Here is an 11,972-nt window from a genome sequence, read left to right as displayed (position 1 = left end):
AACTGGCCGATCGCCTTTGTTATTAGAACTCAAAAGCGTCCCCAAATGGACGCCGCCATCTTACCCGGTAATTTGCCTCCGAGCGTGGGAAATTCAAATGAGTTTGACTAAAATCACGGTCTATGTAAGACTGTAACTGAAACTTACGTTTACGTAACATTTTTGCTGTTATTAATTTAAAAAATCAGGATTAAACGATGAAACAGATCATAAAATAGACCAAAATATTACAAGATTTTAAGACAATAAAGACAATAATTCTTTATTCATTCAATAAAAATTCCTATCATATGTTTCAATTGCGATAATACAATCAACTTGTCATGATTTTGGATTATTGTCGTTTTAAGATTTCATTCAACCAATGAAATGGCCGCTTAGCATCTTAAGACCGTACTTAAGACGATCTTGAATATAAGAACGGACTATGAATACCGGCCTAAAGCCTTGTGTCCACGATGCTAGAACTCGGTCCGAGATCTCGGTCCGAGAAACGTGTAGCCAATAAAATTGCCGTTTTTCCGTAAAAGCTGCAAATTGATTGGCTACACATTTCTCGGTCCGAGAATTCGGATTGAGTTCTAGATTCTAGCATCGTGGACACAAGGCTTTAGGCCGGTATTCATAGTCCGTTCTTATATTCAAGATCGTCTTAAGTACGGTCTTAAGATGCTAAGCGGCCATTTCATTGGTTGAATGAAATCTTAAAACGACCCAAGACTACACTTAAGACGATTTTGAATATAAGAACGGACTATGAATATCGGTCTTAGAGCACCACCACGCATGCGCGCACCTCGGGCGTGTAAAATGGCGGACCTTCAATTGGGTACATCGCCAGGATACCGATCATGTAACTTTTTCCCTAGAGCGGAAACGTGAAAAATGAAAAATATTAGCATTGAAATCAATGGCAAAATTTTTCACTTTTCACTTTTATACCCTAAGGGAAAAGTTACATGATCGATACTCATGAGGCCTATCAGCAATCCAGATATATAGATCAGTGGATTAAACCAGGATACCGATCATGTAACTTTTTTCCTAGGCGGAAACGTGAAAAGTGAAAAATATTAGCATTGAAATGAATGGCAAAATTTTTCACTTTTCACTTTTCCGCCCTAGGGGAAAAGTTACATGATCGATACCCTGCTACATTCAAAAACGCTATCATATGTATATATATCCACATACATATGTTGAAATTGGTGATGAAATTGTGAGTGTGTGTGTGTGTCATAGATACCCCACACTTACCAAAATATTATCTAAAAATGGCGGACTTCCGGTGAATCCGCTCCACTCTCCCTTGATTCTTTCTGCCACAACCATTCATATCAACCGATGTCTAGGGTAACCAGCAACGATTGATCAATCAAAGTGTCTTATTTTGAATTGGCCAATTGGTGACGTGTCCAAGCGAACCCCACCCATTTATCGGATATATAAATTGTTGACGGCATTATTTTCCAGTCGAAACGCGCTTCTATAAATTTTCTTTTCACAGGATGTTTACAACTTGGAAACGCGAAACACAAACTATCACAAATGACATGTTACAATGACGGCTGATTTACATATAAAATGATAAATCGTATAGTGATTGTCGTGACAAACGCGCTGGCGACGACTCGATAAACGTGTTATAAAATCACGACGTCCATCGACAACGCCGATTGACATTGCTAACAATCATAACAATCGCGATTATCGTTCTTGTCGTCGTTTTAATCGAATGTCAGACTTGATTCCTTTAAATATATGTATTCGATCCCGTGAATAAATTATGAGCGTGGATAGCGAAAACAAGTCGAACGAGGCGATTGCGTCGTACACTTCGTCAACGGTCGATCCGAAGAACGCTGTCGATGGAAGTGTCGAAGGTGGCCCGGTGACTCCAGAAATGGTGCTACGATTACCTACTATTACAGATAGTATGACCGATTTGTTTGTTGTTTAAATATTGTTACTTGCACCCGCAAATCTCTTATATACATATGTATGATGAATTATTGTCTCATATGGATAATAACTGTTTCCAGAGTATCTCTGCTCTCCAGAGGCCAATGTCTACGATATAGACTTTACAAGATTTCAGATTAGAGATTTAGAAACTGGCGCTATATTGTTTGAGATAACAAAGCCTCCTGCTAGCGGTACGTAATATGTAGTTTAGATATCTAGTTTATAATTAATTTATATTAATTTATGTTAATTATATATTTATACAATATAATAAATATAATTATATAATGCTTTAAATAAATTTATAACATAATTTAATATTATTTTCTTTAAAACTTAAATATTACTTGATAAGACTATAATATTATGATTGTAACTATCAATTAAATATATAAAGATTCTTCAAAATTATTTATACAACACATACAGTTAATAAACTAAAATATATAATGCAGGGAATAAAGATTATACAATCTCGATTATGATTACAAACCAAAACTGAAATGTTAATTACATATAATAATCATTTTTAATTTTTTATATGTATCAGAATGCGATGTCCATCAAGAGCCAGAACCAGATTGCGAAGAACTCGGATCTGAGGATGCAAATACGGGACGCTTTGTACGATATCAATTCACACCACAGTTCCTCAAATTAAAGACGGTTGGAGCGACAATCGAGTTTCTCGTAGGGCCTAAGCCGATCAATAATTTCCGAATGATAGAACGACACTTTTTCCGAGACAGATTGCTAAAAACCTTTGATTTCCAATTTGGATTTTGCATACCAAACAGCAAAAATACATGCGAACACATTTACGAGTTTCCAACATTGCCTGCAGATCTAGGTGAGTTGCTTAAAATGTTTCCAATAAATCATCAATGATTTACTTAAACCTGTACAAGCAAAGAATCCTATGTTTGACATAAACAATATATATATCTTTCCAGTTTCTGAAATGATTGCGAATCCATTTGAAACGCGATCCGACTCATTTTATTTCGTCGACAATCAGCTTGTGATGCACAATAAGGCCGACTATGCGTACAATGGTGGACACACGCATGACGTATTGTAGTGTGCGCGATTTGTTGATTAATATTATTGCAAGTGATATATATATATATATATATTCACACATGTTACAGCGAGACAATGACGATCAAGACTGCACATTTGGGCTAGTGTTTGATATTACGTCACTTTCGGCACGAAAACGAGCTTAGAATTTCGCGGATTGGTCGCAATTAAGTCTGAACACGCGAATGTTGTTGCAATAGAAATGCTTTAATCTAAAGCTACATTTAATTTGTTGAAAAATATTATAGTTCCTATTTTTTTTAGCAAAATATTTATTTATAAATTATTATTGAGGTAAAGTACTTAGTTTTATAGGATATTTTACTAGTATTTCTTCTTATGCGCGAGATATTACTAACGAATATCATTACTCAAGTACATATAACACATAGTATATGGCCTTTGAATGGAACCATATTTGATTCCATTAATTCCGTTCTCTAATTTTTTAAATAAAGCCTATACAGATCTCACAATAATAATACATGCGATAGCGAAAAAACTGAAAGACAATGATGAGGACGGAGCTTTTCGACGCTTAATGGCGCTTTTGATCACAATCAACTGCATAATGTGCAGTTTCTTTCACTTTTACACTACATATTGTTTGAATATTTTTCACATTGTTCTGCAATGTTGTGAAATTCATCTGAAATACATGTATATATTTACAAAGAACAATTTACGATTGTTTTTTTTTATATATTTACGAGCTTCACAAGACTGAATGGTTTATAAAATTTGTTAAAAGATCGACAAATTCGATAGGTTTGTCTACGTGAACCCAATGATTTGCTCCATCTATGTAATGAAATTCCGCCAAGGGGAATAATTTCTTAATCGGGTCGTGATCTTCTACCTGAATATATCCACTTTTAGCACCGCCTATGAATAATGTCGGTTTCGCATAGATTTTTGAATCTACCTTGGGAAATACAGCTATATGAGTTAGGAATGTTTGCTCCAATATTGGTAAATTCACTTGCCATTTGTACTTTCCCAAACCCACTTCTACCAAGTTTGCTATTAGGAACTGCAGAGAAATATACTATAGATATAGCTTTCCCATTTTAAGCATAAAACAAAAAGCAGAAAGGTATTACCTGACACATTGTCTTAGATTTAATAGACTTTTCAAGCTGTTGGTCTATTATTTTACGTGCTTCTGATAAGGTAGGACTTCCATTTGCTGTTGCTAAACTCATTACTTCAAAGATTTTTTTTATCAGCACGAGAGTAGAAATGGAACTTTTTATGGGAGAGAGAGAGAGACATATCAACAACTGCTAATTTCTCGACGTGTTGTGGAAGATTTGCAGTATACATCATGGCCAAGGCACCCATACTGTGGCCAACTAGAACAGGTCTCTTAAAACGTAGGTCATTCAAAAGCTATATCACATCTTCTGCTATATCCTCGTATGACATGTTTGATGTATGCGGAGAATCACCATGATTTCTGGCATCTACCACTATGACCTGTTGTGCAATAATTTTCTTAAATACAATACAAAAATATATTTTTTGCAGATTTAACTAACAATATAAAAAATACATTACATTCTCAAGTAAAATATCAAAAGATTTTAATCTGAGATTTTAAGATTTATTAATGTTAATTTATAAATTATTGGAGTGAACTACCTTGCGCTTGGTTTTTTGATGAATTGTTTTTGGTAGTGCATTCCAATTGCTTTTCGAGCCAAAGAGACAGTGCATTATTATAATGGGTTGCTCTGCATTTTGATTCCGCTCATTTTTCTTTACTGATTCGTACGAAGTATAAGCTATTAGTTTTACCGAAGCCATACTGAAAGAAAACAAAAAATAGGTTAAAAACAAAAATATGAAAAAGAAACTAAATCAACATACATTTATTGAATACCTACGATAAGGAATTATTATGCAAATATTGGCGACAGGAAAAATGTAAGTTTTTAGCCAAACAAAATAAATCGGTAGTGAGTTTTCGCAACGTAAGAAGTACCGATAAATTTCGGCCTATCATTATTAATACGATGGTTAGTATATTTGAATATATCCGTCCAATATGTTTATCTAAAAATTATAGAGAGAGCCCTAAATATAAAAACTAATTGACCTTCACGCGGACCAAAAGAATATAATTTCGAATCTGTCGGAGCTTGTTTATCAGTTTAACAACTGTGTTTACAGGAGGCACCTGTGTGTTAAACCACACGCGCTGGGAAATATATAAGAAAAGACAATGATTGTATGCAAACTTTCATTCCATACAAATAATGAAGATGGAAGTTGCGAAGTGTACAAATTGCCACAGACTTTACATGAAATGATTTCATGATTCTAAAATCAAATTTCCATTACTCGAATAAATTCAACACAGAAAAAGTATGCCACTTCTATTCAGTGTGTGAAAACTGCGAACTTATTTCTTGCGATTACTATGAATAATATTTTGTATTATGACATTAAATCAATTATTCTATGGAAAATAAAAAAGTAATACAATTTTATAATTTTAGTGTTTCCCTGTGTTTTGTTTTGTGTATATATTTGAGAGTAATAATAACAAGAGAATATTATTAAATGTAAGAATTTTAAATGTAGTTTTTTTGTTTAAAAATTAAGAATGTTTAATGTTATGTTTTGTACAAAGAATATTAAACTTATGAATATATATATATATACTGTAGTTCTAAAGCCTATCGCACAATGCTAGGCGATAGCGATAGCGATAGGCGATATCCAATGAGAGCACTGTTTTTTCGAAAAAGCAGAGCTCTCATTGGATATCACCCATCGCTCATCGCCCATCGCGTCTAGTCACTAGACTCTAGTGTGCGAGGGCCATGCCATAACAGCGTTCACCGCTCACCGATAGTACGAATCAGTTTTAATTTTATCCTCATTAAGCGTATATAATACAGTGAGATTTAAAATATTGAATCAAGATATATCGAGAACTGCTATCAATAGAAGTTTAATCGCTATTAAAGAGTATATGTTTATTTGATTAGAACACTGGATAATTGTTTCTACATGAGCCTTCATCCAAAGGAGTAGTATGTATGCGATCAAGACTCCGCATCGTATAATTTGATCGAAATAACTTTTCAGTTACATTCACATTATTTATATTATATACGGAAAATATACGTCCTCGTCCAACAACTCTTTATTTTATTGAAAATAAGTTTCTTATATATCCGGAAATTATATATTGGTAGACAAAACCAATAACTAATAATCTACAATTTGATAATAGATAAATTCTGTGCAAAAACTAGTTTTTATTAATTATAATATATCTTTCTTTTTTTACAAAATTTTCTATATACATTAACATTTTGTGTATTAATTTTACTCTGAACAATATAATTTTATTGTTTTATAATAATATCTCTGTACATTTAGGATTGGTGGTGAATCTCTGCATCATCATATGTGTAGCAACCTGAGGAATCTTTATACGTATACACGCCCCAGCCATTTTGGTACCCCAATATCTTTCTCCAGGTGGTGAATTGCCCATTCCACTGTCTATGAAGGTAATCTTTCTCAGGCCACGTCCATAGTTTGTAAATATACGCGATATCTATCCACATATGAACAGCATATAAAAATAACAAAAATTAAAAACATTTTTTAAACTTGTTAAGTGAACCTAAAACTTATTTCATGGATACTCACATATTGCCATTTGTTCTGTCTCTCCCCTTTTATAGCATCGCTAAATCGAAACAGGTCTAAAACTTTCACCGCGTTATCCTTTTCCTCAACTCCTAACAATTCAATCAGGCATTCATATATTGCTGAGTAGCCATTTTGACAGCTATACCATTCACTAATCTACAATATATAAGATATAATTTCTATATATTTTTTTCTCAGAATTTTATAGAGCATTTTGAATTAAATAACTCGTCACACTTAGCAATGGTGATACCACTATAGGAGGCTGCAAAACATCTAGGATATGCGGATGGAATCCCTCGGCCACTAGATCAACCACCTGTTTTTTGAGACCAAACCCCCCAACTATCTCTCGATACGAGAAGTTGTAAAAAGCCATCGCAAAACAGTACTGTTTTCCTTCAAATATCGGTTCGGTCAACGGTAATTCCGGTACGCCGATGGGCGGATTCTCGACTGTCCAACGACTGCTGCCGTCGCTGAGAATATTCCAATTATTATCGAGCTCCTCGCCGGAATGATTCTTCAACAGGTTCCTTTCGAATGGTGGTTTTGTTTTGCATATGAAATAGAACACATGCCAAGGTATCTTCTCATAGCGGGGGAATGGTTTACCCAGTGCTAACCCCGCCTTCTTCCACCAGACGTAATTCTGTATCACCGTCCTCCAATATTTGCATACCAATTGACAATTCAATAGAGTCCCATGATCGGCGTTGCAGAAGATTTCCGTTAGTAATTCGGTCGATACGTTTCTATTACAAATCGTCAATCCATTGTAATCTTCATCGGATATCACGCGAGAAGAAGTGTTTGCGGTTGTACTATGATCTTGTGCCATATTATCAACGAATGATTCAATTGTTACAATACATTACATTTGATCTTACAACATTATATGAATGTCGGCGATGTTGTTTTAACATTAAGTTCATGTTAGGACATTTTAGAGGAGATGTATACTTTTATGTTTGTTTTGTATTGTTTTAACAGAAATGTTTTTGGTAAAGTAGAATATAAATTTGTTTGAGCAAATTTCGCAAATTTCTCTGAATAGAGAGAGAAATTTACATATCATACACAAACAAATTTATATTCTACTTTACCAAAAACATTTCTATACAAAACAAAATTTACATATCATACACAAACAAATTTAAAACAAATATATATATATATATATATAAAGCAAATTTCTCTGAATAGAGAGAGAAATTTACATATCATACACAAACAAATTTATATTCTACTTTACCAAAAACATTTCTGTTAAAACAATACAAAACAAACATAAAAGTATACATCTCCTCTAAAATGTCCTAACATGAACTTAATGTTAAAACAACATCGCCGACATTCATATAATGTTGTAAGATCAAATGTAATGTATTGTAACAATTGAATCATTCGTTGATAATATGGCACAAGATCATAGTACAACCGCAAACACTTCTTCTCGCGTGATATCCGATGAAGATTACAATGGATTGACGATTTGTAATAGAAACGTATCGACCGAATTACTAACGGAAATCTTCTGCAACGCCGATCATGGGACTCTATTGAATTGTCAATTGGTATGCAAATATTGGAGGACGGTGATACAGAATTACGTCTGGTGGAAGAAGGCGGGGTTAGCACTGGGTAAACCATTCCCCCGCTATGAGAAGATACCTTGGCATGTGTTCTATTTCATATGCAAAACAAAACCACCATTCGAAAGGAACCTGTTGAAGAATCATTCCGGCGAGGAGCTCGATAATAATTGGAATATTCTCAGCGACGGCAGCAGTCGTTGGACAGTCGAGAATCCGCCCATCGGCGTACCGGAATTACCGTTGACCGAACCGATATTTGAAGGAAAACAGTACTGTTTTGCGATGGCTTTTTACAACTTCTCGTATCGAGAGATAGTTGGGGGGTTTGGTTTCAAAAAACAGGTGGTTGATCTAGTGGCCGAGGGATTCCATCCGCATATCCTAGATGTTTTGCAGCCTCCTATAGTGGTATCACCATTGCTAAGTGTGACGAGTTATTTAATTCAAAATGCTCTATAAAATTCTGAGAAAAAAATATATAGAAATTATATCTTATATATTGTAGATTAGTGAATGGTATAGCTGTCAAAATGGCTACTCAGCAATATATGAATGCCTGATTGAATTGTTAGGAGTTGAGGAAAAGGATAACGCGGTGAAAGTTTTAGACCTGTTTCGATTTAGCGATGCTATAAAAGGGGAGAGACAGAACAAATGGCAATATGTGAGTATCCATGAAATAAGTTTTAGGTTCACTTAACAAGTTTAAAAAATGTTTTTAATTTTTGTTATTTTTATATGCTGTTCATATGTGGATAGATATCGCGTATATTTACAAACTATGGACGTGGCCTGAGAAAGATTACCTTCATAGACAGTGGAATGGGCAATTCACCACCTGGAGAAAGATATTGGGGTACCAAAATGGCTGGGGCGTGTATACGTATAAAGATTCCTCAGGTTGCTACACATATGATGATGCAGAGATTCACCACCAATCCTAAATGTACAGAGATATTATTATAAAACAATAAAATTATATTGTTCAGAGTAAAATTAATACACAAAATGTTAATGTATATAGAAAATTTTGTAAAAAAAGAAAGATATATTATAATTAATAAAAACTAGTTTTTGCACAGAATTTATCTATTATCAAATTGTAGATTATTAGTTATTGGTTTTGTCTACCAATATATAATTTCCGGATATATAAGAAACTCATTTTCAATAAAATAAAGAGTTGTTGGACGAGGACGTATATTTTCCGTATATAATATAAATAATGTGAATGTAACTGAAAAGTTATTTCGATCAAATTATACGATGCGGAGTCTTGATCGCATACATACTACTCCTTTGGATGAAGGCTCATGTAGAAACAATTATCCAGTGTTCTAATCAAATAAACATATACTCTTTAATAGCGATTAAACTTCTATTGATAGCAGTTCTCGATATATCTTGATTCAATATTTTAAATCTCACTGTATTATATACGCTTAATGAGGATAAAATTAAAACTGATTCGTACTATCGGTGAGCGGTGAACGCTGTTATGGCATGGCCCTCGCACACTAGAGTCTAGTGACTAGACGCGATGGGCGATGAGCGATGGGTGATATCCAATGAGAGCTCTGCTTTTTCGAAAAAACAGTGCTCTCATTGGATATCGCCTATCGCTATCGCTATCGCCTAGCATTGTGCGATAGGCTTTAGAACTACAGATGTTATTAAACCCTATTAGGGGTGACGTGTAAATGTAGTCAAAATTGTTGTCAAGCTAGAAATGTATTTTTATATACTTGGCATCAACGACGCTACCGCGCTGCTTGATTTGAGAATTTCTAAACAACTAATAAATAAAATAAATATTTATTATCACGATAATTTAAACATGTATTTAAAAAAGAATTAATAATGATAAGATTTAAATCAGCAAAAAAAAAATAGTGCCAACGGTACATGGTGTTCCCAAGCGGTCACCCATCTAAGTACTAACCATGCCCAACGTTGCTTAACTTCAGTGATCGGACGAGAACTTTTTACTTTTAATTGAGCTTTATTTACATTGTTTATATACATATAACAAAATAAGGGTCTTATTTAAATTATATGACAGATTATTGTACTATTTAATTGAAATCCCTGCCTCAAAGGCTCAACCTTCAGTTATGTATTATTTCTTACAATTAGATGTACGCCTACGTTTTTCTTTATATAATTACAAGGTGCGTTTTATCTGTTTCATATTTTGCTATTTCACAGGAAAACTGAGTTTAAAAAACCTGTTTGTAAGAATGTGGACGAGAACTGGTGCTTTACAACGTGGTATGACTGTTGCCAATAGTATAATTTCCAATTGTTGCAGATATAGAGAATTTGAAAATTTCGAGACAGCTATATAAATATAGATATAGATTGTAGATATAGATATAGTAGATTTTATCATAATAATTTTAACGTGTATTTGGAAAGAAATATTGATATTGATAAGATCTAAATTAGCAAAAAAAAAAAAAAAAAGAGATAGAGGCTTTAATTTATGTATTCTAGAAATATAATAATATATTCTAGAACTATAAATAATATGTATTATTCTAGAATTGGAATAATTTCATGTTGCCTAAGTAACACCAAAAATTTTCATACCATGTCCTATCAAAAAGCGAGAACTCATATAACTTTTGTTCAGATACGTGCTACGAAATAATCTTTTCGATTACCATAAAAATTAGGAAAGAAAAATTTTTAACAAAATATAAAAAAGAGAGAAAAAAGAGAGAGATGGCGCGGAGCAAAACTCTTCCTAATCAACAATTAAGATTTTTTTTTTCAGAAGTTTATTGTTATACAATTGATGAAAATCTAATTTTGTTGGAAAATTCCAAAACGTTCTCGTGTCTGGTGATTTGACTTCTACTCCTGCACGCATGATATGTAAACTCTGTGCAGTGGAATTTGTATGAGAGAAAGTTGGGCGATAGCAATTTTCTGCGTAATAATACACGTTTAGTTTACGGTTGCTAACTAGTTTGGTTTCTACCGTGCTATAAAAAATATTTTACTTTTCTTGCCAAAATTGTAGAAAAGTTAAAACGGCAAATTTTTCTTTGTTATTATTATTAATATAAAAAAGTATAAACAAAAACGAATACAAAAGATAGAAATTGTAAACAAGTATTGTCACAATTAAATCGTAATATAGCGGTAGAAAGACAACGCTTTGTTACATATGACAGAGAGAAACAAAGTTTTGTTTGATTTGATTAAAGATTCCTATTTTTATAAATTGGCTTTTTACACATAAAAAATTGCTCTTATATTAATTTGTTATTCTAAATTTTTTCTACAACTATATTCTATTAATACAAAATATGACATATGCGCATTTTAATGATCAATGTAATTGATACAAATGACATCTTACATTTATCATCTACAATATTTTTTATGCAATTATTTTGATAGTATACTTTATAACGTAGTAGGATAAATATGAAAAATATGAGCCTGGATGTATGATATATGCACCAAAATATGTACATAATATAGTTTTTTATAAAATTATTTTTAATATAAAAAAGCTTTTAGCTTTTAAATAAAAGCTAATTTTTGTAGAGATTACCGTTCTGTAACAAAATTACTTTCCGTAACAATGCGCTAAATTTATAGAAAGCTTATAAAATATATATATATATAAATTTATAT

The 11,972-nt window shown here is 32.9% G+C and overlaps 3 protein-coding genes and 1 pseudogene across 3 annotated transcripts; 2 read left to right on the top strand and 2 right to left on the bottom strand.

The window, feature by feature from the left end:
- Window positions 1-1,482: 1,482 nt before the first annotated feature.
- On the top strand, window positions 1,483-3,729 carry LOC115242586 (protein unc-119 homolog). The gene is made up of 4 exons (XM_029818981.1): window positions 1,483-1,934; window positions 2,043-2,156; window positions 2,516-2,815; window positions 2,919-3,729. Exons 1-4 carry the CDS (start codon window positions 1,787-1,789, stop codon window positions 3,044-3,046), a joined length of 690 nt encoding a protein of 229 aa, XP_029674841.1. The 5' UTR covers window positions 1,483-1,786; the 3' UTR covers window positions 3,047-3,729.
- LOC115242585 lies at window positions 3,723-9,258 on the bottom strand (annotated as a pseudogene).
- LOC115242596 (F-box only protein 44-like) lies at window positions 6,419-7,742 on the bottom strand. The gene is made up of 3 exons (XM_029818993.1): window positions 6,977-7,742; window positions 6,721-6,879; window positions 6,419-6,625 (listed from the first exon to the last, which is right to left on the bottom strand). The coding sequence occupies exons 1-3, from the start codon at window positions 7,562-7,564 to the stop codon at window positions 6,419-6,421; spliced, it is 954 nt and encodes a 317-aa protein (XP_029674853.1). The 5' UTR covers window positions 7,565-7,742.
- LOC115242595 (F-box only protein 44-like) lies at window positions 7,913-9,287 on the top strand. Its single transcript, XM_029818992.1, has 3 exons — window positions 7,913-8,729; window positions 8,827-8,985; window positions 9,081-9,287. The coding sequence occupies exons 1-3, from the start codon at window positions 8,142-8,144 to the stop codon at window positions 9,285-9,287; spliced, it is 954 nt and encodes a 317-aa protein (XP_029674852.1). The 5' UTR covers window positions 7,913-8,141.
- The last annotated feature ends 2,685 nt before the right edge of the window (window positions 9,288-11,972 follow it).

Source organism: Formica exsecta, unplaced genomic scaffold (genome assembly GCF_003651465.1).
Source record: "Formica exsecta isolate Colony F162 unplaced genomic scaffold, ASM365146v1 scaffold613, whole genome shotgun sequence".
In the NCBI taxonomy this organism is placed as follows: Eukaryota; Metazoa; Arthropoda; class Insecta; order Hymenoptera; family Formicidae; genus Formica; species Formica exsecta.
This window is presented reverse-complemented; position numbering and strand designations above follow the sequence as displayed.

Coding starts and splice junctions, on each gene's coding strand:
- LOC115242586 (XM_029818981.1), top strand. CDS start 1,787: ATGAGCGTGGATAGCGAAAACAAGTCGAACGAGGCGATTGCGTCGTAC. Junction 1,935..2,042: donor ATTACCTACTATTACAGATA/GTATGACCGATT, acceptor AACTGTTTCCAG/AGTATCTCTGCTCTCCAGAG. Junction 2,157..2,515: donor AACAAAGCCTCCTGCTAGCG/GTACGTAATATG, acceptor TATATGTATCAG/AATGCGATGTCCATCAAGAG.
- LOC115242596 (XM_029818993.1), bottom strand. CDS start 7,564: ATGGCACAAGATCATAGTACAACCGCAAACACTTCTTCTCGCGTGATA. Junction 6,880..6,976: donor TTTTGCAGCCTCCTATAGTG/GTATCACCATTG, acceptor TATATATTGTAG/ATTAGTGAATGGTATAGCTG. Junction 6,626..6,720: donor GACAGAACAAATGGCAATAT/GTGAGTATCCAT, acceptor ATATGTGGATAG/ATATCGCGTATATTTACAAA.
- LOC115242595 (XM_029818992.1), top strand. CDS start 8,142: ATGGCACAAGATCATAGTACAACCGCAAACACTTCTTCTCGCGTGATA. Junction 8,730..8,826: donor TTTTGCAGCCTCCTATAGTG/GTATCACCATTG, acceptor TATATATTGTAG/ATTAGTGAATGGTATAGCTG. Junction 8,986..9,080: donor GACAGAACAAATGGCAATAT/GTGAGTATCCAT, acceptor ATATGTGGATAG/ATATCGCGTATATTTACAAA.